This window comes from Scyliorhinus torazame, chromosome 27 (genome assembly GCF_047496885.1).
Source record: "Scyliorhinus torazame isolate Kashiwa2021f chromosome 27, sScyTor2.1, whole genome shotgun sequence".
In the NCBI taxonomy this organism is placed as follows: Eukaryota; Metazoa; Chordata; class Chondrichthyes; order Carcharhiniformes; family Scyliorhinidae; genus Scyliorhinus; species Scyliorhinus torazame.
This window is the reverse complement of record NC_092733.1, coordinates 42,893,020-42,918,004: the sequence shown is the minus strand read 5'-3', so window position 1 is coordinate 42,918,004 and position 24,985 is coordinate 42,893,020. Positions and strand designations below refer to the sequence as shown.

At 56.1% G+C, this 24,985-nt stretch overlaps 1 protein-coding gene across 7 annotated transcripts in view; it reads right to left on the bottom strand.

Moving 5' to 3' along the window:
* LOC140403372 (pancreatic secretory granule membrane major glycoprotein GP2-like) overlaps positions 1–24,985 on the bottom strand; it is a 284,670-nt gene that overhangs the window by 214,884 nt on the left and 44,801 nt on the right. For all 7 annotated transcript variants that reach the window (XM_072491287.1, XM_072491292.1, XM_072491290.1 and 4 more), the window contains 2 exons: positions 23,939–23,987; positions 18,878–19,022 (listed from right to left, as the gene is read on the bottom strand). In XM_072491287.1, coding sequence (XP_072347388.1) covers positions 18,878–19,022; positions 23,939–23,987 — 194 coding nt within the window. The remainder of the gene's footprint in view (positions 1–18,877; positions 19,023–23,938; positions 23,988–24,985) is intronic.

Below are 24,985 nucleotides of genomic sequence, written 5' to 3'. Positions count from 1 at the left end.
GGGATATTCCCAGGAGCGATGGAGAGAGAGAGGGCGAGTGCCGGGGAGGAGAGGGCGAGTGCCGGGGAGGAGAGGGCGAGTGCTGGGGAGGAGAAGGCGAGTGTCAGGGAGGAGGGGGCGAGTGCCGGGGTGGAGTGGGCGAGTGTCGGCGAGGAGTGGGCTAGTGCCGAGGAGGAGAGGGCGAGTCCCGGGGAAGAGAGGGCGAGTGCCGTGGAGGAGAGGGTGAGTGCCGGGGTGGAGTGGGCGAGTGCCGGGGTGGAGTGGGCGAGTGCCGGGGTGGAGTGGGCGAGTGCCGGGGAGGATGGAGAGAGAGAGAGAGAGAGAGAGAGTCGATGATATTCCCGGGAGCGGGAGAGAGAGAGAGACGGGGATATTTCCTGGAGTGGGGAGAGAGAGAGAGAGACAGGGATATTCCTGGGAGCGGGAGAGAGAGAGAGAGACGGGGATATTCCCAGGAGAGGTAGAGAGAGAGAGACGGGGATATTTCCGGGAGCGGGAGAGAGAGAGAGAGACGGGGATATTCCAGGGAACGGGAGAGAGAGAGAGACGGGGATATTCCCGGGAGCGGGGAGAGAGAGAGAGAGACAGGGATATTCCCAGTAGCGTGAGAGAGAGAGGACTGGGATATTCCTGGGAGCGGGAAAGAGAGAGAGAGACGGGGATATTTCTGGGAGCGGGAGAGAGAGAGAGAGAGACGGGACTCTTCCCGGGAGCGTGCGAGAGAGAGAGAGGCGGGGATATTGCCGGGAGCGGAAGAGAGAGAGGGACGGGGATATTCCTGGGAGCGGGAGAGAGAGAGAGGCGGGGATATTCCCGGGAGCGGGAGAGATTGAGGGACGGGGATATTCCTGGGAGCAGGAGAGAGAGAGAGAGAGAGAGGCGGGGATATTCCCGGGAGCGGGAGAGAGAGAGTGAGAGACGGGGATATTCCTGGGAGCAGGAGAGAGAGAGAGCGAGAGACGGGGAAATTGCCGGGAGCGGGAGAGAGTGAGAGAGAGACGGGAATATTCCCGGGAGTGGGAGAGAGAGAGTGAGAGAGATGGGGATATTCCCGGGAGCGGGAGAGTGAGAGAGAGACGGGGATATTTCCGGGAGCGGGGAGAGAGAGAGATGGGGATATTCCCGGGAGCGGGAGAGAGAGAGAGAGGCGGGGATATTTCCAGGAGCGGGAGAGAGGGTGAGAGAGAGACGGGGATATTCCCGGGAGCGGGAGAGAGAGAGAGAGACGGGGATATTGCCGGGAGTGGGAGATGGAGAGAGCGAGAGAGAGAGAGACGGGGAAATTCCCGGGAGCGGGAGTGAGAGAGAGAGGGAGACGGGGATATTGCCGGGAGCGGGTGAGAGTGAGAGAGAGACGGGAATATTCCCGGGAGTGGGAGAGAGAGAGTGAGAGTGATGGGGATATTCCCGGGAGCGGGAGAGAGAGAGAGAGACGGGGATATTTCCGGGAGCGGGGAGAGAGAGAGAGAGAGACGGGGATATTCCCAGGAGAGCTAGAGAGAGAGACGGGGATATTTCTGGGAGCGGGAGAGAGAGAGATAGAAACGGGGATATTCCCGGGAGCAGGGAGAGAGAGAGAGAGAGACGGGGATATTCCCGGGAGAGGGGAGAGAGAGAGAGAGAGAGATACGGGGATATTGCCGGGAGCGGGAGTGAGAGAGAGAGACGGGGATATTGCCGGGTGCGGGAGAGAGAGAGACGGTAATATTCCCGGGAGCGGGAGAGAGAGAGAGAGAGATGGGGATATTACCGGGAGCGGGAGAGAGAGAGAGGGACGGGGATATTTCCGGGAGCGGGGGGGAGAGAGAGAGCGAGAGATGGGGATATTCCCGGGAGCGGGAGAGAGAGAGAGAGGCGGGGATATTTCCGGGAGCGGGGAGAGAGATAGAGAGAGAGAGACAGGGATATTCCTGGGAGCGGGAGAGAGAGAGAGAGACTGGGATATTCCTAGGAGAGGTAGAGAGAGAGAGACGGGGATATTTCCGGGAGCGGGCGAGAGAGAGACGGGGATATTCCAGGGAACGGAAGAGAGAGAGAGATGGGGATATTCCGAGGAGCGGGGAGAGAGAGAGACGGGGATATTGCCGGGAGTGGGAGAGGGAGAGAGCGAGAGAGAGACGGGGATATTCCCAGGAGCGTGAGAGAGAGAGAAGGACTGGGATATTCCTGGGAGCGGGAGAGAGAGAGAGAGACGGGGATTTTTCCGGGAGTGGGAGAGAGAGAGAGAGAGAGAGACGGGACTCTTCCCGGGAGCGCGAGAGAGCGAGAGAGGCGGGGATATTCCCGGGAGCGGAAGAGAGAGAGTGACGGGGATATTCCTGGGAGCGGGAGAGAGAGAGAGAGGCGGGGATATTCCCGGGAGCGGGAGAGAGAGAGAGTGAGAGACGGGGATATTCCGGCGAGCGGGAGAGATTGAGGGACGGGGATATTTCTGGGAGTGGGAGAGAGAGAGAGAGAGAGGGAGAGAGAGAGGCGGGGATATTTCCAGGAGCTGGAGACAGAGAGAGAGATAGAGAGATGGGGATATTGCCGGGAGTGGGTGTGAGAGAGAGAGGGAGACGGGGATATTGCCGGGAGCGGGAGAGAGAGAGAGACGGGATTATACCCGGGAGTGGGAGAGAGAGAGTGAGAGAGGTGGGGATATTCCCGGGAGCGGGAGAGAGAGAGAGAGACGGGGATATTTCCGGGAGCGGGAGAGAGAGAGAGAGACGGGGATATTTCCGGGAGCGGGGAGAGAGAGAGAGAGAGAGAGAGAGACAGGGATATTCCCGGGAGCGGGAGAGAGAGAGAGAGAGAGAGATACGGGGATATTGCCGGGAGCGGGAGTGAGAGAGAGAGACGGGGATATTGCCGGGTGCGGGAGAGAGAGAGACGGGAATATTCCCGGGAGCCGGAGAGAGAGAGAGAGAGATGGGGATATTACCGGGAGCGGGAGAGAGAGAGAGGGACGGGGATATTTCCGGGAGCGGGGGGGAGAGAGAGAGAGAGAGAGAGATGGGGATATTCCCGGGAGCGGGAGAGAGAGAGAGAGGCGGGGATATTTCCGGGAGTGGGGAGAGAGATAGAGAGAGAGAGACAGGGATATTCCTGGGAGCGGGAGAGAGAGAGAGAGACTGGGATATTCCTAGGAGAGGTAGAGAGAGAGAGACGGGGATATTTCCGGGACCGGGAGAGAGAGAGACGGGGATATTCCAGGGAACGGGAGAGAGAGAGAGATGGGGATATTCCGGGGAGCGGGGAGAGAGAGAGAGAGAGAGAGACGGGGATATTGCCGGGAGTGGGAGAGGGAGAGAGCGAGAGAGAGACGGGGATATTCCCAGGAGCGTGAGAGAGAGAGAAGGACTGGGATATTCCTGGGAGCGGGAGAGAGAGAGAGAGACGGGGATTTTTCCGGGAGTGGGAGAGAGAGAGAGAGAGAGAGACGGGACTCTTCCCGGGAGCGCGAGAGAGCGAGAGAGGCGGGGATATTCCCGGGAGCGGAAGAGAGAGAGTGACGGGGATATTCCTGGGAGCGGGAGAGAGAGAGAGAGGCGGGGATATTCCCGGGAGCGGGAGAGAGAGAGAGCGAGAGACGGGGATATTCCGGCGAGCGGGAGAGATTGAGGGACGGGGATATTCCTGGGAGTGGGAGAGAGAGAGAGAGAGGGAGAGAGATGGGGATATTGCCGGGAGTGGGTGTGAGAGAGAGAGGGAGACGGGGATATTGCCGGGAGCGGGAGAGAGAGAGAGACGGGATTATACCCGGGAGTGGGAGAGAGAGAGTGAGAGAGATGAGGATATTCCCGGGAGCGGGAGAGAGAGAGAGAGACGGGGATATTTCCGGGAGCGGGAGAGAGAGAGAGAGACGGGGATATTTCCGGGAGCGGGGAGAGAGAGAGAGAGAGAGAGAGAGACAGGGATATTCCCGGGAGCGGGAGAGAGAGAGAGAGAGAGACGGGGATATTCCCAGGAGAGCTAGAGAGAGAGACGGGGATATTTCCGGGAGCGGGAGGGAGAGAGATAGAAACGGGGATTTTCCAGGGAACGGGAGAGAGAGGGAGAGACGGGGATATTCCCGGGAGCGGGGAGAGAGAGAGAGAGAGAGATACGGGGATATTGCCGGGAGTGGGAGAGGTAGAGAGCGAGAGAGAGAGAGAGAGAGACGGGGATGTTCCCAGGAGCGTTGCAGAGAGAGAGAAGGACTGAGATATTCCTAGGAGAGAGAGAGAGAGAGAGACGGGGATATTACCGGGAGCGGGAGAGAAAGAGAGAGGCGGATATATTCCCAGCAGCCGGAGAGAGAGAGAGAGCGTGACGGGGATATTTCCGGGTGCGGGAGTGAGAGAGAGAGAGAGACGGGGATATTCCCGGGAGCGGGAGAGAGAGAGAGAGAGACGGGGATATTCCCGGGAGCAGGAGAGAGAGAGAGAGATGGGGATATTTCCAGGAGCGGGAGAGAGAGAGAGAGAGACGGGGATATTCCCGGGAGCAGGAGAGAGAGAGAGAGACGGGGATATTCCCGGGAGCAGGAGAGAGAGAGAGAGATGGGGATATTTCCAGGAGCGGGAGAGAGAGAGAGAGAGACGGGGATATTCCTGGGAGCGGGAGAGAGAGAGAGAGAGAGAGATGGGGATATTTCCAGGAGCGAGAGAGAGAGAGAGAGAGACGGGGATATTCCCCGGAGCGGGAGAGAGAGAGAGAGAGATGGGGATATTTCCAGGAGCGAGAGAGAGAGAGAGAGAGACGGGGATATTCCCGGGACCGGGAGAGAGAGACAGAGAGAGAGAGAGACGGGGATATTTCCAGGAGCGGGAGAGAGAGAGAGAGAGAGAGACGGGGATATTCCCGGGAGCGGGAGAGAGAGAGAGAGACCGGGATATTCCCGGGAGCGGGAGAGATTGAGTGACGGGGATATTCCTGGGAGCAGGAGAGAGAGAGAGAGGCGGGGATATTTCCGGGAGCGGGGAGAGAGAGAGTGAGAGACGGGGATATTCCTGGGAGCAGGAGAGAGAGAGAGCGAGAGACGGGGAAATTGCCGGGAGCGGGAGAGAGTGAGAGAGAGACGGGAATATTCCCGGGAGTGGGAGAGAGAGAGTGAGAGAGATGGGGATATTCCCGGGAGCGGGAGAGAGAGAGAGAGACGGGGATATTTCCGGGAGCGGGGAGAGAGAGAGAGATGGGGATATTCCCGGGAGCGGGAGAGAGAGAGAGTGGTGGGGATATTTCCAGGAGCGGGAGAGAGAGAGAGAGAGAGACGGGGATATTCCCGGGAGCGGGAGAGAGAGAGAGAGACGGGGATATTGCCGGGAGTGGGAGATGGAGAGAGCGAGAGAGAGAGAGACGGGGAAATTCCCGGGAGCGGGAGTGAGAGAGAGAGGGAGACGGTAATATTGCCGGGAGCGGGTGAGAGTGAGAGAGAGACGGGAATATTCCCGGGAGTGGGAGAGAGAGAGTGAGAGTGATGGGGATATTCCCGGGAGCGGGAGAGAGAGAGAAAGACGGGGATATTTCCGGGAGCGGGGAGAGAGAGAGAGAGAGAGACGGATATTCCCGGGAGCAGGAGAGAGAGAGAGAGAGACGGGGATATTCCCAGGAGAGCTATAGAGAGAGACGGGGATATTTCCGGGAGCGGGAGAGAGAGAGATATAAACGGGGATATTCCCGGGAGCAGGGAGAGAGAGAGAGAGTGACGGGGATATTCCCGGGAGCGGGGAGAGAGATAGATACGGGGATATTGCCGGGTGCGGGAGAGAGAGAGACGGGAATATTCCCGGGAGCCGGAGAGAGAGAGAGAGGCGGGGATATTCCTGGGAGCGGGAGTGAGAGAGAGAGACGGGGATATTCCCGGGTGCGGGAGAGAGAGAGACGGGGATATTGCCGGGTGCGGGAGAGAGAGAGACGGGGATATTCCCGGGAGCGGAAGAGAGAGAGTGACGGGGATATTCCTGGGAGCGGGAGTGAGAGAGAGTGAGAGACGGGGATATACCCGGGAGCGGAAGAGAGAGAGTGACGGGGATATTCCTGGGAGCGGGAGTGAGAGAGAGAGGGAGACGGGGATATTGCCGGGAGCGGGAGAGAGAGAGAGACGGGATTATACCCGGGAGTGGGAGAGAGAGAGTGAGAGAGCTGGGGATATTCCCGGGAGCGAGAGAGAGAGAGAGACGGGGATATTCCCGGGAGCGGGAGAGAGAGAGAGAGATGGGGATATTACCGGGAGCGGGAGAGAGAGAGAGGGACGGGGATATTTCCGGGAGCGGGGGGGAGAGAGAGAGAGAGAGAGAGATGGGGATATTCCCGGGAGCGGGAGAGAGAGAGAGAGAGGTGGGGATATTTCCGGGAGCGGGGAGAGAGAGATAGAGAGAGAGAGACAGGGATATTCCTGGGAACGGGAGAGAGAGAGAGAGACGGGGATATTCCTAGGAGAGGTAGAGAGAGAGAGACGGGGATATTTCCGGGAGCGGGAGAGAGAGAGACGGGGATATTCCAGGGAACGGGAGAGAGAGAGAGATGGGGATATTCCGGGGAGCGGGGAGAGAGAGAGAGAGAGAGGCGGGGATATTGCCGGAAGTGGGAGAGGGAGAGAGCGAGAGAGAGACGGGGATATTCCCAGGAGCGTGAGAGAGAGAGAAAACTGGGATATTCCCGGGAGCGGGAGAGAGAGAGAGAGAGATGGGGATATTTCCAGGAGCGAGAGAGAGAGAGAGAGGGACGGGGATATTCCGGGGAGCGGGAGAGAAAGAGAGAGGCGGATATATTCCCAGCAGCGGGAGAGAGAGAGAGAGAGACGGGGATATTTCCGGGTGCGGGAGTGAGAGAGAGAGAGACGGGGATATTCCCAGGAGCGGGAGAGAGAGAGATATGGGTATATTTCCAGGAGCGGGAGAGAGAGAGAGAGAGACGGGGATATTCCCGGGAGCAGGAGAGAGAGAGAGAGAGATGGGGATATTTCCAGGAGTGGGAGAGAGAGAGAGAGAGAGAGAGAGACGGGGATATTCCCGGGAGCGGGAGAGAGAGAGAGAGAGAGAGAGATGGGGATATTTCCAGGAGCGAGAGAGAGAGAGAGAGAGAGACGGGGATATTCCCGGGAGCGGGAGAGAGAGACAGAGAGAGAGAGAGACGGGGATATTTCCAGGAGCGGGAGAGAGAGAGAGAGAGAGAGAGATGGGAATATTCCCTGGAGCGGGAGTGAGAGAGAGAGACGGGGATATTCCCGGGAGCGGGAGAGAGAGAGAAGGACTGGGATATTCCCGGGAGCGGGAGAGAGAGAGAGATGGGATATTCCCGGGAGCGGGAGAGAGAGAGTTGCGGGGATATTCCCGTGAGCGCGAGAGAGAGAGACGGGGACATTTCCAGGAGCGGGAGAGAGAGAGAGAGAGACGGGGATATTCCCGGGAGCGGGAGAGAGAGAGAGAGACGGGGATATTGCCGGGAGTGGGCGATGGAGAGAGCGAGAGTGTGAGAGAGAGAGAGACGGGAAAATTCCCGGGAGCGGGAGTGAGAGAGAGAGGGAGACGGGGATATTGCCGGGAGCGGGAGAGAGTGAGAGAGAGACGGGAATATTCCCGGGAGTGGGAGAGAGAGAGTGAGAGAGATGGGGATATTCCCGGGAGCGGGAGAGAGAGAGAGAGACGGGGATATTTCCGGGAGCGGGGAGAGAGAGAGAGAGAGAGACAGGGATATTCCCGGGAGCGGGAGAGAGAGAGAGAGACGGGGATATTCCCAGGAGAGCTAGAGAGAGAGAAGGGCATATTTCCGGGAGCGGGAGGGAGAAAGATAGAAACGGGGATTTCCAGGGAACGGGAGAGAGAGGGAGAGACGGGGATATTCCCGGGAGCGGGGAGAGAGAGAGAAGGACTGAGATATTCTTGGGAGAGAGAGAGAGAGAGAGAGACGGGGATATTCCCGGGAGCGGGAGAGAAAGTGAGAGGCGGATATATTCCCAGCAGCGGGAGAGAGAGAGAGCGAGTGACGGGGATATTCCCGGGAGCGGGAGAGAGAGAGAGAGAGACGGGGATATTCCCGGGAGCGGGAGAGAGAGAGAGATGGGTATATTTCCAGGAGCGGGAGAGAGAGAGAGAGAGACGGGGATATTCCCGGGAGCGGGAGAGAGAGAGAGAGAGATGGGGATATTTCCAGGAGCGGGAGAGAGAGAGAGAGAGACGGGGATATTCCCGGGAGCGGGAGAGAGAGAGAGAGAGAGAGAGATGGGGATATTTCCAGGAGAGAGAGAGAGACGGGGATATTCCCGGGAGCGGGAGAGAGAGAGAGAGAGATGGGGATATTTCCAGGAGCGAGAGAGAGAGAGAGAGAGACGGGGATATTCCCGGGAGCGGGAGAGAGAGACAGAGAGAGAGATGGGGATATTTCCAGGAGCGAGAGAGAGAGAGATTGAGAGAGAGACGGGGATATTCCCGGGAGCGGGAGAGAGAGAGAGAGAGATGGGGATTTTTCCAGGAGCGAGAGAGAGAGAGAGAGAGACGGGGATATTCCCGGGAGCGGGAGAGAGAGACAGAGAGAGAGAGAGACGGCGATATTTCCAGGAGCGGGAGAGAGAGAGAGAGAGAGACGGGGATATTCCCGGGAGCGGGAGAGAGAGAGAGTGAGAGACGGGGATATTCCGGCGAGCGGGAGAGATTGAGGGACGGGGATATTCCTGGGAGTGGGAGAGAGAGAGAGAGAGGGAGAGAGAGAGGCGAGGATATTGCCGGGAGCGGGAGAGAGAGAGAGAGACGGGGATATTTCCGGGAGCGGGGAGAGAGAGAGAGAGAGAGAGAGAGAGAGATGGGGATATTCCCAGGAGAGCTAGAGAGAGAGACGGGGATATTTCCGGGAGCGGGAGGGAGAGAGATAGAAACGGGGATTTTCCAGGGAACGGGAGAGAGAGAGAGAGAGATACTGGGATATTGCCGGGAGTGGGAGAGGTAGAGAGCGAGAGAGAGAGAGAGACGGGGATATTCCCGGGAGCGGGAGAGAAAGAGAGAGGCGGATATATTCCCAGCAGCCGGAGAGAGAGAGAGAGAGAGAGAGAGAGACGGGGATATTCCCGGGAGCGGGAGAGAGAGAGAGAGGCGGGGATATTTCCAGGAGCGGGAGAGAGAGAGAGAGAGACGGGGATATTCCCGGGAGCGGGAGAGAGAGAGAGAGAGAGATGGGGATATTTCCAGGAGCGGGAGAGAGAGAGAGAGAGACGGGGATATTCCCGGGAGCGGGAGAGAGAGAGAGAGAGATGGGGATATTTCCAGGAGCGGGAGAGAGAGAGAGAGAGAGAGACGGGGATATTCCCGGGAGCGGGTGAGAGAGAGAGAGACGGGGATATTCCCGTGAGCGGGAGAGTGAGAGAGAGAGGCGGGGATATTCCCGGGAGCGGGAGAGAGAGAGAAGGACTGGGATATTCCCGGGAGCGGGAGAGAGAGAGAGATGGGATATTCCCGGGAGCGGGAGAGAGAGAGTTGCGGGGATATTCCCGTGAGCGCGAGAGAGAGAGACGGGGATATTCCCGGGAGCGGGAGTGAGAGAGAGAGGCGGGGACATTTCCAGGAGCGGGAGAGAGAGAGAGAGAGACGGGGATATTCCCGGGAGCGGGAGAGAGAGAGAGAGACGGGGATATTGCCGGGAGTGGGCGATGGAGAGAGCGAGAGTGTGAGAGAGAGAGAGACGGGAAAATTCCCGGGAGCGGGAGTGAGAGAGAGAGGGAGACGGGGATATTGCCGGGAGCGGGAGAGAGTGAGAGAGAGACGGGAATATTCCCGGGAGTGGGAGAGAGAGAGTGAGAGAGATGGGGATATTCCCGGGAGCGGGAGAGAGAGAGAGAGACGGGGATATTTCCGGGAGCGGGGAGAGAGAGAGAGAGAGAGACAGGGATATTCCCGGGAGCGGGAGAGAGAGAGAGAGACGGGGATATTCCCAGGAGAGCTAGAGAGAGAGAAGGGCATATTTCCGGGAGCGGGAGGGAGAAAGATAGAAACGGGGATTTCCAGGGAACGGGAGAGAGAGGGAGAGACGGGGATATTCCCGGGAGCGGGGAGAGAGAGAGAAGGACTGAGATATTCTTGGGAGAGAGAGAGAGAGAGAGACGGGGATGTTCCCGGGAGCGGGAGAGAAAGTGAGAGGCGGATATATTCCCAGCAGCGGGAGAGAGAGAGAGCGAGTGACGGGGATATTCCCGGGAGCGGGAGAGAGAGAGAGAGAGACGGGGATATTCCCGGGAGCGGGAGAGAGAGAGAGATGGGTATATTTCCAGGAGCGGGAGAGAGAGAGAGAGAGAGACGGGGATATTCCCGGGAGCGGGAGAGAGAGAGAGAGAGATGGGGATATTTCCAGGAGCGGGAGAGAGAGAGAGAGAGACGGGGATATTCCCGGGAGCGGGAGAGAGAGAGAGAGAGAGAGAGATGGGGATATTTCCAGGAGAGAGAGAGAGAGAGAGAGAGACGGGGATATTCCCGGGAGCGGGAGAGAGAGAGAGAGAGATGGGGATATTTCCAGGAGCGAGAGAGAGAGAGAGAGAGAGGCGGGGATATTCCCGGGAGCGGGAGAGAGAGACAGAGAGAGAGATGGGGATATTTCCAGGAGCGAGAGAGAGACAGATTGAGAGAGAGACGGGGATATTCCCGGGAGCGGGAGAGAGAGAGAGAGAGATGGGGATTTTTCCAGGAGCGAGAGAGAGAGAGAGAGAGACGGGGATATTCCCGGGAGCGGGAGAGAGAGACAGAGAGAGAGAGAGATGGGGATATTTCCAGGAGCGGGAGAGAGAGAGAGAGAGAGAGACGAGGATATTCCCGGGAGCGGGAGAGAGAGAGAGTGAGAGACGGGGATATTCCGGCGAGCGGGAGAGATTGAGGGACGGGGATATTCCTGGGAGTGGGAGAGAGAGAGAGAGAGGGAGAGAGAGAGGCGAGGATATTGCCGGGAGCGGGAGAGAGAGAGAGAGACGGGGATATTTCCGGGAGCGGGGAGAGAGAGAGAGAGAGAGAGAGAGAGATGGGGATATTCCCAGGAGAGCTAGAGAGAGAGACGGGGATATTTCCGGGAGCGGGAGGGAGAGAGATAGAAACGGGGATTTTCCAGGGAACGGGAGAGAGAGAGAGAGAGATACTGGGATATTGCCGGGAGTGGGAGAGGTAGAGAGCGAGAGAGAGCGAGAGACGGGGATATTCCCGGGAGCGGGAGAGAAAGAGAGAGGCGGATATATTCCCAGCAGCCGGAGAGAGAGAGAGAGAGAGAGAGAGAGACGGGGATATTCCCGGGAGCGGGAGAGAGAGAGAGAGACGGGGATATTTCCAGGAGCGGGAGAGAGAGAGAGACGGACGGGGATATTCCCGGGAGCGGGAGAGAGAGAGAGAGAGAGATGGGGATATTTCCAGGAGCGGGAGAGAGAGAGAGAGAGACGGGGATATTCCCGGGAGCGGGAGAGAGAGAGAGAGAGATGGGGATATTTCCAGGAGCGGGAGAGAGAGAGAGAGAGAGAGACGGGGATATTCCCGGGAGCGGGTGAGAGAGAGAGAGACGGGGATATTCCCGGGAGCGGGAGAGAGAGAGAGAGAGATGGGGATATTTCCAGGAGCGGGAGAGAGAGAGAGAGAGAGAGACGGGGATATTCCCGGGAGCGGGAGAGAGAGAGTGAGAGAGACGGGGAAATTGCCGGGAGCGGGAGAGAGTGAGAGAGAGACGGGAATATTCCCGGGAGTGGGAGAGAGAGAGTGAGAGAAATGGGGATATTCCCGGGAGCGGGAGAGAGAGAGAGAGAGACGGGGATATTTCCGGGAGCGGGGAGAGAGAGGGAGACGGGGATATTCCCGGGAGCGGGAGAGAGAGAGAGAGGCGGGGATATTTCCAGGAGCGGGAGAGAGAGAGAGAGAGAGACGGGGATATTCCCGGGAGCGGGAGAGAGAGAGAGAGACGGGGATATTGCCGGGAGTGGGAGATGGAGAGAGCGAGAGAGAGAGAGACAGGGAAATTCCCGGGAGCGGGAGTGAGAGAGAGAGGGAGACGGGAATATTGCCGGGAGCAGGTGAGAGTGAGAGAGAGACGGGAATATTCCCGGGAGTGGGAGAGATTGAGGGACGGGGATATACCCGGGAGCGGGAGAGAGAGAGTGAGAGAGATGGGGATATTCCCGGGAGCGGGAGAGAGAGAGAGAGACGGGGATATTTCCGGGAGCGGGGAGAGAGAGGGAGACGGGGATATTCCCGGGAGCGGGAGAGAGAGAGAGAGGCGGGGATATTTCCAGGAGCGGGAGAGAGAGAGAGAGAGAGACGGGGATATTCCCGGGAGCGGGAGAGAGAGAGAGAGACGGGGATATTGCCGGGAGTGGGAGATGGAGAGAGCGAGAGAGAGAGAGACAGGGAAATTCCCGGGAGCGGGAGTGAGAGAGAGAGGGAGACGGGAATATTGCCGGGAGCAGGTGAGAGTGAGAGAGAGACGGGAATATTCCCGGGAGTGGGAGAGAGAGAGTGAGAGTGATGGGGATATTCCCGGGAGCGGGAGAGAGAGAGAGAGACGGGGATATTTCCGGGAGCGGGGAGAGAGAGAGAGAGAGAGACGGTTATTCCCGGGAGCAGGAGAGAGAGAGACAGAGACGGGGATATTCCCAGGAGAGCTAGAGAGAGAGAGAGAGAGACGGGGATATTCCCGGGAGCGGGGAGAGAGAGACGGGAATATTACCGGGAGCGGGAGAGAGAGAGAGAGAGAGAGAGAGGGAGACGGGGATATTCCCGGGAGCGGGAGAGAGAGTGAGAGGCGGGTATATTTCCGGGAGCGGGGAGAGAGAGATAGAGAGAGAGAGAGACAGGGATATTCCCGGGAACGGGAGAGAGAGAGAGAGAGAGGCGTTGATATTGCCGGGAGTGGGAGAGGGAGAGAGCGAGAGAGAGACGGGGATATTCCCAGGAGCGTGAGAGAGAGAGAAGGACTGGGATATTCCTGGGAGCGGGAGAGAGAGAGAGAAGAACTGGGATATTCCTGGGAGCGGGAGAGAGAGAGAGAGACGGGGATATTCCCGGGAGCGGGAGAGAGAGAGAGAAGAACTGGGATATTCCTGGGAGCGGGAGAGAGAGAGAGAGACGGGGATATTCCCGGGAGCGGGAGAGAGAGAGAGAAGAACTGGGATATTCCTGGGAGCGGGAGAGAGAGAGAGAGACGGGGATTTTTCCAGGAGTGGGAGAGAGAGAGAGAGAGACAGGACTCTTCCCGGGAGCGCGAGAGAGAGAGAGAGAGGCGGATATTCCCGGGAGCGGGAGAGAGAGAGTGACGGGGATATTCCAGGGAGCGGGAGAGAGAGAGAGTGAGAGACGGGGATATTCCGGCGAGCGGGAGAGAGAGAGAGGGAGAGACGGGGATATTCCCAGGAGCGGGAGAGAGAGAGAGAGGCGGGGATATTCCCGGGAGCGGAAGAGAGAGAGGGACGGGGATATTCCCGGGAGCGGGAGAGATTGAGGGACGGGGATATTCCTGGGAGTGGGAGAGAGAGAGAGAGGCGGGGATATTCCCGGGAGCGGGAGAGAGAGAGATTGAGGGACGGGGATATTCCTGGGAGTGGGAGAGAGAGAGGGAGAGAGAGAGGCGGGGATATTGCCGGGAGCGGGAGAGAGAGAGAGAGACGGGGATATTGCCGGGAGTGGGAGATGGAGAGAGCGAGAGAGAGAGAGACGGGGAAATTCCCGGGAGCGGGAGTGAGAGAGAGAGGGAGACGGGAATATTGCCGGGAGCAGGTGAGAGTGAGAGAGAGACGGGAATATTCCCGGGAGTGGGAGAGAGAGAGTGAGAGTGATGGGGATATTCCCGGGAGCGGGAGAGAGAGAGAGAGACGGGGATATTTCCGGGAGCGGGGAGAGAGAGAGAGAGAGAGACGGTTATTCCCGGGAGCAGGAGAGAGAGAGACAGAGACGGGGATATTCCCAGGAGAGCTAGAGAGAGAGAGAGAGAGACGGGGATATTCCCGGGAGCGGGGAGAGAGAGACGGGAATATTACCGGGAGCGGGAGAGAGAGAGAGAGAGAGAGAGGGGGAGACGGGGATATTCCCGGGAGCGGGAGAGAGAGTGAGAGGCGGGTATATTTCCGGGAGCGGGGAGAGAGAGATAGAGAGAGAGAGAGACAGGGATATTCCCGGGAACGGGAGAGAGAGAGAGAGAGAGGCGGGGATATTGCCGGGAGTGGGAGAGGGAGAGAGCGAGAGAGAGACGGGGATATTCCCAGGAGCGTGAGAGAGAGAGAAGGACTGGGATATTCCTGGGAGCGGGAGAGAGAGAGAGAAGAACTGGGATATTCCTGGGAGCGGGAGAGAGAGAGAGAGACGGGGATATTCCCGGGAGCGGGAGAGAGAGAGAGAAGAACTGGGATATTCCTGGGAGCGGGAGAGAGAGAGAGAGACGGGGATATTCCCGGGAGCGGGAGAGAGAGAGAGAAGAACTGGGATATTCCTGGGAGCGGGAGAGAGAGAGAGAGACGGGGATTTTTCCGGGAGTGGGAGAGAGAGAGAGAGAGACAGGACTCTTCCCGGGAGCGCGAGAGAGAGAGAGAGAGGCGGATATTCCCGGGAGCGGGAGTGAGAGAGAGACGGGGATATTTCCAGGAGCGGGAGAGAGAGAGAGAGAGAGAGAGAGACGGGGATATTTCCAGGAGCGGGAGAGAGAGAGACGGGGATATTCCCAGGAGCGGGAGAGAGAGAGACGGGGATATTCCCGGGAGCGGGAGAGAGAGAGAGAGACGGGGATATTCCCGGGAGCGGGAGAGAGAGAGAGAAGAACTGGGATATTCCTGGGAGCGGGAGAGAGAGAGAGAGACGGGGATTTTTCCGGGAGTGGGAGAGAGAGAGAGAGAGACAGGACTCTTCCCGGGAGCGCGAGAGAGAGAGAGAGAGGCGGATATTCCCGGGAGCGGGAGAGAGAGAGTGACGGGGATATTCCAGGGAGCGGGAGAGAGAGAGAGTGAGAGACGGGGATATTCCGGCGAGCGGGAGAGAGAGAGAGGGAGAGACGGGGATATTCCCAGGAGCGGGAGAGAGAGAGAGAGGCGGGGATATTCCCGGGAGCGGAAGAGAGAGAGGGACGGGGATATTCCCGGGAGCGGGAGAGATTGAGGGACGGGGATATTCCTGGGAGTGGGAGAGAGAGAGAGAGGCGGGGATATTCCCGGGAGCGGGAGAGAGAGAGATTGAGGGACGGGGATATTCCTGGGAGTGGGAGAGAGAGAGGGAGAGAGAGAGGCGGGGATATTGCCGGGAGCGGGAGAGAGAGAGAGAGAGATGGGGATATTCCCGGGAGCGAGAGAGAGAGAGAGAGACGGGGATATTCCGGGGAGCAGGAGAGAGAGAGATAGAGAGACGGGGATATTCCCGGGAGCAGGAGAGAGAGAGAGAGAGAGACGGGGATATTGCCGGGAGCGGGAGAGAGAGAGAGAGATGGGGATATTCCCGGGAGCGAGAGAGAGAGAGAGAGACGGGGATATTCCGGGGAGCAGGAGAGAGAGAGATAGAGAGACGGGGATATTCCCGGGAGCAGGAGAGAGAGAGAGAGAGAGACGGGGATATTCCCGGGAGCAGGAGAGAGAGAGAGAGAGATGGGGATATTGCCGGGAGTGGGAGAGGGAGAGAGAGAGAGACGGGGATATTCCCGGGAGCGGGAGAGAGAGAGAGAGAGAGACGGGGATATTCCCGGGAGCAGGAGAGAGAGAGAGAGAGATGGGGATATTGCCAGGAGTGGGAGAGGGAGAGAGAGAGAGACGGGGATATTCCCGGGAGCGGGAGAGGGAGAGAGAGAGAGACGGGGATATTCCCGGGAGCGGGAGAGAGAGAGAGAGAGAGACGGGGATATTCCCGGGAGCGGGAGAGAGAGAGAGAGAGAGACGGGGATATTCCCGGGAGCGGGAGAGAGAGAGAGAGAGAGACGGGGATATTCCCGGGAGCGGGAGAGAGAGAGAGAGAGAGACGGGGATATTCCCGGGAGCAGGAGAGAGAGAGAGAGAGATGGGGATATTGCCGGGAGTGGGAGAGGGAGAGAGAGAGAGACGTGGATATTCCCGGGAGCGGGAGAGAGAGAGAGAGAGAGACGGGGATATTCCCGGGAGCGGGAGAGAGAGAGAGAGAGAGGCGGGGATATTCCCGGGAGCGGGAGAGAGAGAGAAAGAGAGGCGGGGATATTCCCGGGAGCGGGAGAGAGAGAGAGAGAGAGACGGGGATATTCCCGGGAGCGGGAGAGAGAGAGAGAGAGAGACGGGAATATTCCCGGGAGCGGGAGAGTGAGAGAGAGACGGGGATATTTCCAGGAGCGGGAGAGAGAGAGAGAGAGAGAGAGACGGGGATATTTCCAGGAGCGGGAGAGAGAGAGACGGGGATATTCCCAGGAGCGGGAGAGAGAGAGACGGGGATATTCCCGGGAGCGGGAGAGAGAGAGAAGGACTGGGATATTCCCGGGAGCGGGAGAGAGAGAGAGAGACGGGGATATTCCCGGGAGCGGGAGAGAGAGAGAGAGACGGGGATATTCCCGGGAGCGGGAGAGAGAGAGAGAGACGGGGATATTGCCGGGAGCGGGAGAGAGAGAGAGAGACGGGGATATTCCCGGGAGCGGGAGAGAGAGAGGGAGACTGGGATATTGCCGGGAGCGGGAGAGAGAGAGAGAGACGGGGATATTCCCAGGAGAGCTAGAGAGAGAGACGGGGATATTTCTGGGAGCGGGAGGGAGAGAGATAGAAACGGGGATTTTCCAGGGAACGGGAGAGAGAGAGAGAGAGACGGGGATATTCCCGGGAGCGGGAGAGAGAGAGAGAGACGGGGATATTCCCGGGAGCGGGAGAGAGAGAGAGAGACGGGGATATTCCCGGGAGCGGGAGAGAGAGAGAGAGAGAGGGAGAGAGAGAGACGGGGATATTCCCAGGAGCGGGGAGAGAGAGAGAGAGACGGGGATATTCCCGGGAGCGGGGAGAGAGAGAGAGACGGGGATATTCCCGGGAGCGGGGAGAGAGAGAGAGACAGGGATATTCCCAGGAGAGCTAGAGAGAGAGACGGGGATATTTCCGGGAGCGGGAGGGAGAGAGATAGAAACGGGGATTTTCCAGGGAGCGGGAGAGAGAGAGAGAGACGGGGATATTCCCGGGAGCGGGAGAGAGAGAGAGAGAGACGGGGATATTCCCAGGAGCGTTGGAGAGAGAGAGAAGGACTGAGATATTCCTGGGAGAGAGAGAGAGAGAGAGGGGGGGATATTCCCGGGAGCGGGAGAGAGAGTGAGAGAGAGACGGGGATATTCCCGGGAGCGGGAGAGAGAGAGAGAGAGAGGCGGTGATATTCCCAGGAGCGGGAGAGAGAGTGAGAGAGACGGGGATATTCCTGGGAGCAGGAGAGAGAGAGAGAGAGAGAGCCGGGCTATTCCTGGGAGCAGGAGAGAGAGAGAGAGAGAAGTGGGGATATTCCTGGGAGAGTGAGAGAGAGAGAGAGAGAGGTGGGGATATTCCCAGGAGCGGGAGAGAGAGAGAGAGAGCCGGGCTATTCCTGGGAGCAGGAGAGAGAGAGAGAGAGAGGTGGGGATATTCCTGGGAGAGTGAGAGAGAGAGAGAGAGAGGTGGGGATATTCCTGGGAGAGTGAGAGAGAGAGAGAGAGGTGGGGATATTCCCAGGAGCGGGAGAGAGAGAGAGAGAGACGGGGATATTCCCAGGAGCGGGAGCGAGAGCCAACAAGACGGACAGGTCAGGATTTTGGAAGCTGATGAGATCCAGCCAAAGTGGTGAACTGGATCCCAATTGGCTCACTGTCAGAGCAAAGGGTTCTGGGTAGTGTTGTTATTGAGATTGGAAGATTGTTTCCTGCGGCATTCCGTAGGGATCCAGACCGTTCCTCATGTTCTTGTGGTTTATGCCAATGACATGGAATTGTGGACATGATTAAATGTCTGCAGGAGAGATGAACCTTGTTCCTGTGGTTTGAGAGTGAGGCGGAAAGCTGTAAACTGCAGCAAGATATCAATGGGCTGGTCAGGTAGGAGGATATGTCAGCAACGGAACTCCATGTGAGGAAGTGTGAGGAAATGGGTATTGGAGGACAATCACTGGCAATGGCACCGACCACACAATGAGGGGAGGATATTGAGATATGTGGTGGAGCAGAGGGATCTCAGAGTTTATATCCACTGATTCCTGATGATAGCAGGACAGAGAAATAAGGTGCTGAAGATGGTGTTTAGGAGGCTTTCCCTTATTGGTCAAGGCCTTGAGTTGAAGAGGAAGGAGGTGTTTCTCTAATCGTATAAAAGAATTGTCAGACCAGAGCTCGCAGACTGTGTACAGTTCTGGTCACCACAGGGCAGGAAGAATGTGATCAGACTTGAGAACGTACAGAGATGATTAACGGGGATATTGGCATGAATGAGAAACTGTAATCAGGAGGAGAGATTGGATTGGCTGGAGTTGTTTATCTTTGAATAGAGGAGGCTGAGGGGAGATTTAATTGTGATGTCTAAAATGGGAAGGAATCTGGAGCGAGTGGATTGGGAAGAACCAGTTTCAATTGGCAGAGAGGTCAATAACCAGGAGCAAAGATTGAAAATAATTGTTAGCAGATTGATGGGGGGATGAGGAGGAATCTTTTCACCCACAGGGCGGTGTGAACCGTCTGACAGAGCCAGAAGGGGGCGCTCTGCTTTGTCAACCAGCATGGATACAATGGATCGAATGGCCTCGTTCTGCACCCTGAATCTTTCCACGTTCACAAATATTTCCCCCCATCCCAGCAATGCCTTTCCTCTCTGTCTCAGTGCTACCTTCCTGGGAATCTCCCATTATTCCCCAGGTTTCACTCCGTAGAATCCACATCTTCCCTTTCCCAGGATTCACTCCCAGCCCCATTGCTCCGAATAATGATCCCAGTTTCTCTGAAGTTTCACTGATGAGTTTAATTGAGTTTCCCGTGGACTTACCCGTTGAATCTGTACCATCCAGTGAGAAGGTTGTTGTCACATTGAACACTAGAACAGTCAGTGTTAGCACAGTTTGTGCTCCTCCATGGCTGGTCCAGGACTGTGTGATTCACACACGGGTCGGCAGACAGGAAATGGCAGCAATCTGTTGATTGTAAAGATAAAGTTTAGGAAATGTTCCACACTGACTCGTCTCCATTGAAACATTAAAAACCTCCCTTTCACCCACTGCTCTGCTATCAAATCCCTGAAATGAAAGCGGGAATCTCTGCTCCTTCCCGAGACCAGTACCCGGAACCCCCCACCCTCACCCCCGACCCCCAGCTCCATCAAACATCAGACTTTGGCCCAATTCACTAATTGGGAACAGAGTCCCATTGGGAGCGAGTTTAGCCGCATGTTTCCGGGCGCACGCAGTGCCGAGACACACAAGGATATACAACGTGACTCGCGCTGTATACGGAGCCTCAGCCGGGACCGCGTGGTCGAGGCCGCGCACCAGAACTCACCAGTGTGGTGAGAGAGCGGGATGCCATCTTTAAATGGCACAGCCCAGGGTGCCCAGGTGGCACAGCCAGGGTGCCCAGGTTGGCACAGCCAGTGTGCCCAGGTGGCACAGCCAGGGTGCCCAGGTTGGCACAGCCAGGGTGCCCAGGTTAGCACAGCCAGGTGGCACAGCCCAGGTGGCACAGCCCAGGTGCCCAGGTGGCACAACCAGGGTGCCCAAGTGGCACAGCCAGGGTGCCCACATGGCACAGCCCAGGGTGCCCAGGTGGCACAGTCCAGGGTGCCCACATGGCACAGCCAGGGTGCCCAGGTTGGCACAGCCCAGGGTGCCCAGGTTGGCACAGCCCAGGGTGCCCAGGTTGGCACAGCCAGGGTGCCCAGGTTGGCACAGCCAGGGTGCCCAGGTTGGCACAGCCAGGGTGCCCAGGTGGCACAGCCAGGGTGCCCAGGTGGCACAGCCAGGGTGCCCAGGTGGCACCAGTGCCAGGGCACCACTCTGCCCAAAGGGCATGCATCTGAGGGTCTCCAATCCCATTGGAGAGCCTCCAATCCCCCGGGGATCCCTCCCCCCCCAGCCGGAGGTCCCCCCTCCCCCCGAGTGCCGTTGGGTCTGGTTCCCGATTGTGGGGTCCACTGCTGAATAGCGCTCGCCCGAGGTCTCCAAGCGATTCTTCACAGTGCTCAGCAAAGGTTTATACCAACAAAAAGGAAGGACGGTAGAGAGAAAATCGACCGTGGATATCTAAGGAAATAAGGGAGAGTATCAAATTGAAGGAAAAAGCATACAAAGTGGTAAAGTTAGTGGGAGACTAGAGGACTGGGAAATCTTTAGGGAGCAACAGAAAGCAACTAAAAAAGCTATAAAGAAGAGTAAGATAGATTATGAGAGTAAACTTGCTCAGAATATAAAAAAGATAGTAAAATTTTCTACAAATATAAAAAACAAAAAATAGTGGCTAAGGTAAATATTGGTCCTTTAGAGGATGAGAAGGGAGATTTAATAATGGGAGATGAGGAAATGGTTGAGGAACTGAACAGGTTTTTTGGGTCCGTCTCCACAGTGGAAGACACAATTAACATGCCAGTGACTGATGGCATTGAGGCTATGACAGGTGAGGACCTTTAGATGATTGTTATCACCAAGGAGGTAGTGATGGGCAAGCTAATGGGGCTAAAGGTAGACAAGTCTCCTGGCCCTGATGGAATGCATCCCAGAGTGCTAAAAGAGATGGCTAGGAAAATTGCAAATGCACTAGTAAACTCTGGGGTGGTCCCGGCAGATTGGAAATTAGCAAACGTGACACCACTGTTTAAAACAGGAGGTAGGCAGAAAGCGGGTAATTATAGGCCAGTTAGTTTAACTTCAGTCGTAGGGAAGATGCTGGAATCTATCCTCAAGGAAGAAATAGCGAGGCATCTGGATGGAAATTGACCCATTGAGCAGACGCAGCATCTGTTCATAAAGGGCAGGTCGTGCCTAACTAATTTAGTGGAATTTTTTGTTTCAGGACATTACCAGTGCGGTGGATAACGGGGAGCCAATGGATGTGGTATATCTGTATCTCCAGAAAGCTTTTGACAAGGTCCCGTACCAGCCTCCCCGAACAGGCACTGGAATGTGGCGACTAGGGGCTTTTCAAAATAACTTCATTTGAAGCCTACTTGTGACAATAAGTCATTTTCATTTCATTTCAGGTGCCACACAAAAGATTGCTGCATAAGATAAAGATGCATGGCATTAAGGGTAAAGTAGTAGCATGGATAGAGGATTGGTTAATTAATAGAAAGCACAGAGTGGGGATTAATGGGTATTTCTCTGGTTGGCAATCAGTAGCTAGTGGTGTGTGGTGTTCCTCAGGGGTCAGTGTTGGGCCCACAACTGTTCACAATTTACACAGATTGTTTGGAGTTGGGGACAAAGGGCAATGTGTCCAAGTTTGCAGACGACACTAAGATGAGTGGTAAAGCAAAAAGTGCAGAGGATACTGGTAGTCTGCAGAGGCATTTGGATAGGTTAAGTGAATGAGCTAGGGTCTGGCAGATGGAATACAATGTTGACAAATGTGAGGTTATCCATTTTGGTAGGAATAACAGCAAAAGGGATTATTATTCAAATGATAAAATATTATAGCATGCTGCTGTGCAGAGAGACCTGGGTGTGCTAGTGCATGAGTCGCAAAAAGTTGGTTTACAGGTGCAAATTAAGATTAAGAAGGCAAGTGGAGTTTTGTCCTTCATTGCTAGAGGGATGGAGTTTAAGACTAAGGAGGTTATGCTGCAATTGTATAAGGTGTGGGCACACCTGGAGCATTCTGTTCAGTTTTGGACTCCTCACCTGAGAAAGGACGTACTGGAGCTGGAGGGTGTGCAGAGGAGATTCACCAGGTTAATCCCAGAGTTGAAGGGGTTGGATTACGAGGAGAGGTTGAGTAGACTGGGACTATACTCGTTGGAATTTAGAAGGATGAGGGGGGATCTTATAGAAACATATCAAATTATGAAGGGAATAAATAGGATAGATGCGGGCAGGTTGTTTCCACTGGCGGGTGAAAGCAGAACTAGGGGGCATAGCCTCAAAATAAGGGGAAGTAGATTTAGGACTGAGTTTAGGAGGAACTTCTTCACCCAAAGGGTTGTGAATCTATGGAATTCCTTGCCCAGTGAAGCAGTTGAGGTTCCTTCTTTAAATGTTTTTAAGATATAGATAGTTTTTTGAAGAATAAAGGGATTAAGGGTTATGGTGTTCGGGCCGGAAAGTGGAGCTGAGTCCACAAAAGATCAGCCATGATCTCATTGAATGGCGGAGCAGGCTCGAGGGGCCAGAGGGCCGACTCCTGCTCCTAGTTCTTATGTTCTTATGTCTCTGGGGCGAAGGGCTTGAATCCCAAAGCCTCAGACTCCTCGGGAATCTGATCCAAATACTGATGCCGCCCACAGTGAGGTTGTTTTGTGTGTCGGGAGGCGGTGGGAGCCGGGTAGATCCCGGCTCTCCTGGCATTTACCGGCCGCCCTGTGCACGGCGAGCTGATTTCCGTGCACAGCGTGGCCATTGGATCGACCCCTTTGTATTTTCTAAACACTTATTCTTTCAGCCTGAAAACCTCAACAACTTGTTCCAGTGAATTTCACATCCAAGATTCCCCCAAACTATCCAGGATGTTGACCTCACTTCTCCTGGAATCTCCCGATATTCCCCATGTTTCACTCTGTAGGATCCATATCCTCCCTTTCCCTGGATTTAATCCCTGGCCCATTGGTCTGACTAATGATCAGGATGTGCTGACATCATTCCGAAATCCACTGGGATTCTCCTCAGTGAGAGCGGATCTCAGACACGGCTGTGATCCCGTGTCCCACACAGACAGGGGTGTCACTCGCCCACTCGATGGCGGGAGAGACCTCGCCAGATCTAACTTTCGGTGTCCCAGGACATTGGAGACCCCAGGGTGGTCAGGGACAGGACAGGGGGGTCGTGCCAGGGAGCCCAATTGCCTCACTCCCTCTGCCCCAACCCTCCTTCCGCTCAAACCCTCCCTCTGAAAACCCTCCCACCCACAACCCCACCAACCCAAATCCTCCCTCCACTTAAACCCTCCCTCTGAAAACCCCCCTCCCACAACCCCCCCTCCCCAAACCCTCCCTCCACTCAAACCCTCCCCCTGAATACCCTCCCTCCCACAATCCCCCCTCCCCAAGGCCTCCCTCCATTCAAACCCTCCCTCAGAAAATCCTCCCAAACGCCCCCCTCTAAATCCTCCCTCCCAAAATACCTCCTCTCCAAAGACTCCATCACAAACCCCCCTCCCCAAGCCCTCCCTCGCAAAATCTCCCTCCCCAAACCCCTCCCTCGACTCAAACCCCTCCTTCGGCACAAACCCCTCCCAAAACCCTCTCTCTGCTTGGATCCTCCATCCAATCGATCCCTCTCTTCGAAAAACAACCCTCCCAAACTCTCCCTCCAAAATACTCCCTCCAAATCCCTCCCTCCACCCAAACCCTCGCTCCAGCTTCTCATCTCCCTCCACTGCCTCACCTCCCTCCAGCACCTCACCTCCCTCCAGCACCTCACCTCCCTCCAGCACCTCATCTATTTTATTTGCCTTCTCCCTCCAGTGCCTCCTCCCTCCAGTGCGTCACCTTTCCCGGCAAACTCTCTAACTGAGGTAATTGTGTAAACTCTCCCCATCATCCTCAAATTTAAATCCTCCCAAACCATTCATTGTGTCACAATCTCCTCTGACCTGAGCCTCAAATGTCATCCCTCTGCGTCCAACACAACCCCGTCACCCAATCAGTGGAGGCTACAACCTCATCCCAACATTCCAAGCTGGGAACTGTCTTCCCGAAAGCTCTCAGTCACTCCAGCTTCCGCTCGTCCCGAACTCCCTCCTAAATACACACCCTTCAATAAAACCTCTCCAAAAAACAACTTCTCTCTTTCAAACCAATTCTTTGGTCAGGAAGAACCTCTCGAGGTTTTGAGGGGAAGATACTGAACGTGGACAATTGTATTTGTTGTACAATGGCCGACCGTCCTGAATGAATGTTACTCACTCAGACATCCCAGAATCAGCAACAACGTCTTCATCTCACTCGGCATATCCTGCAAAGGAAAAGAGACAATCCGTATGGGAGAGAATTCCGGCAATGGGAAAATTAGAGAGAATGTTAAAAACTGTGGGTGGGATAGTAAACATTGAGGTTATCTATCTATAGTGAGTGAAGTCTCTCTCTCTGGGAGTGGGATGTGTAAACATTGAGGTTATCTATCTATAGAACATAGAACATAGAACATAGAACGATACAGCGCAGTACAGGCCCTTCGGCCCACGATGTTGCACCGAAACAAAAGCCATCTAACCTACACTATGCCATTATCATCCATATGTTTATCCAATAAACTTTTAAATGCCCTCAATGTTGGCGAGTTCACTACTGTAGCAGGTAGGGCATTCCACGGCCTCACTACTCTTTGCGTAAAGAACCTACCTCTGACCTCTGTCCTATATCTATTACCCCTCAGTTTAAAGTTATGTCCCCTCGTGGCAGCCATATCCATCCGTGGGAGAAGGCTCTCACTGTCAACCCTATCCAACCCCCTGATCATTTTGTATGCCTCTATTAAGTCTCCTCTTAACCCTCTTCTCTCCAACGAAAACAACCTCAAGTCCATCAGCCTTTCCTCATAAGATTTTCCCTCCATACCAGGCAACATCCTGGTAAATCTCCTCTGCACCCGCTCCAAAGCCTCCACGTCCTTCCTATAATGCGGTGACCAGAACTGTACGCAATACTCCAAATTAGGCCGTACCAGAGTTCTGTACAGCTGCAACATGACCTCCCGACTCCGGGACTCAATCCCTCTACCAATAAAGGCCAACACTCCATAGGCCTTCTTCACAACCCTATCAACCTGGGTGGCAACTTTCAGGGATCTATGTACATGGACACCTAGATCCCTCTGCTCATCCACACGTTCAAGAACTTTACCATTAGCCAAATATTCCGCATTCCTGTTATTCCTTCCAAAGTGAATCACCTCACACTTCTCTACATTAAACTCCATTTGCCACCTCTCAGCCCAGCTCTGCAGCTTATCTA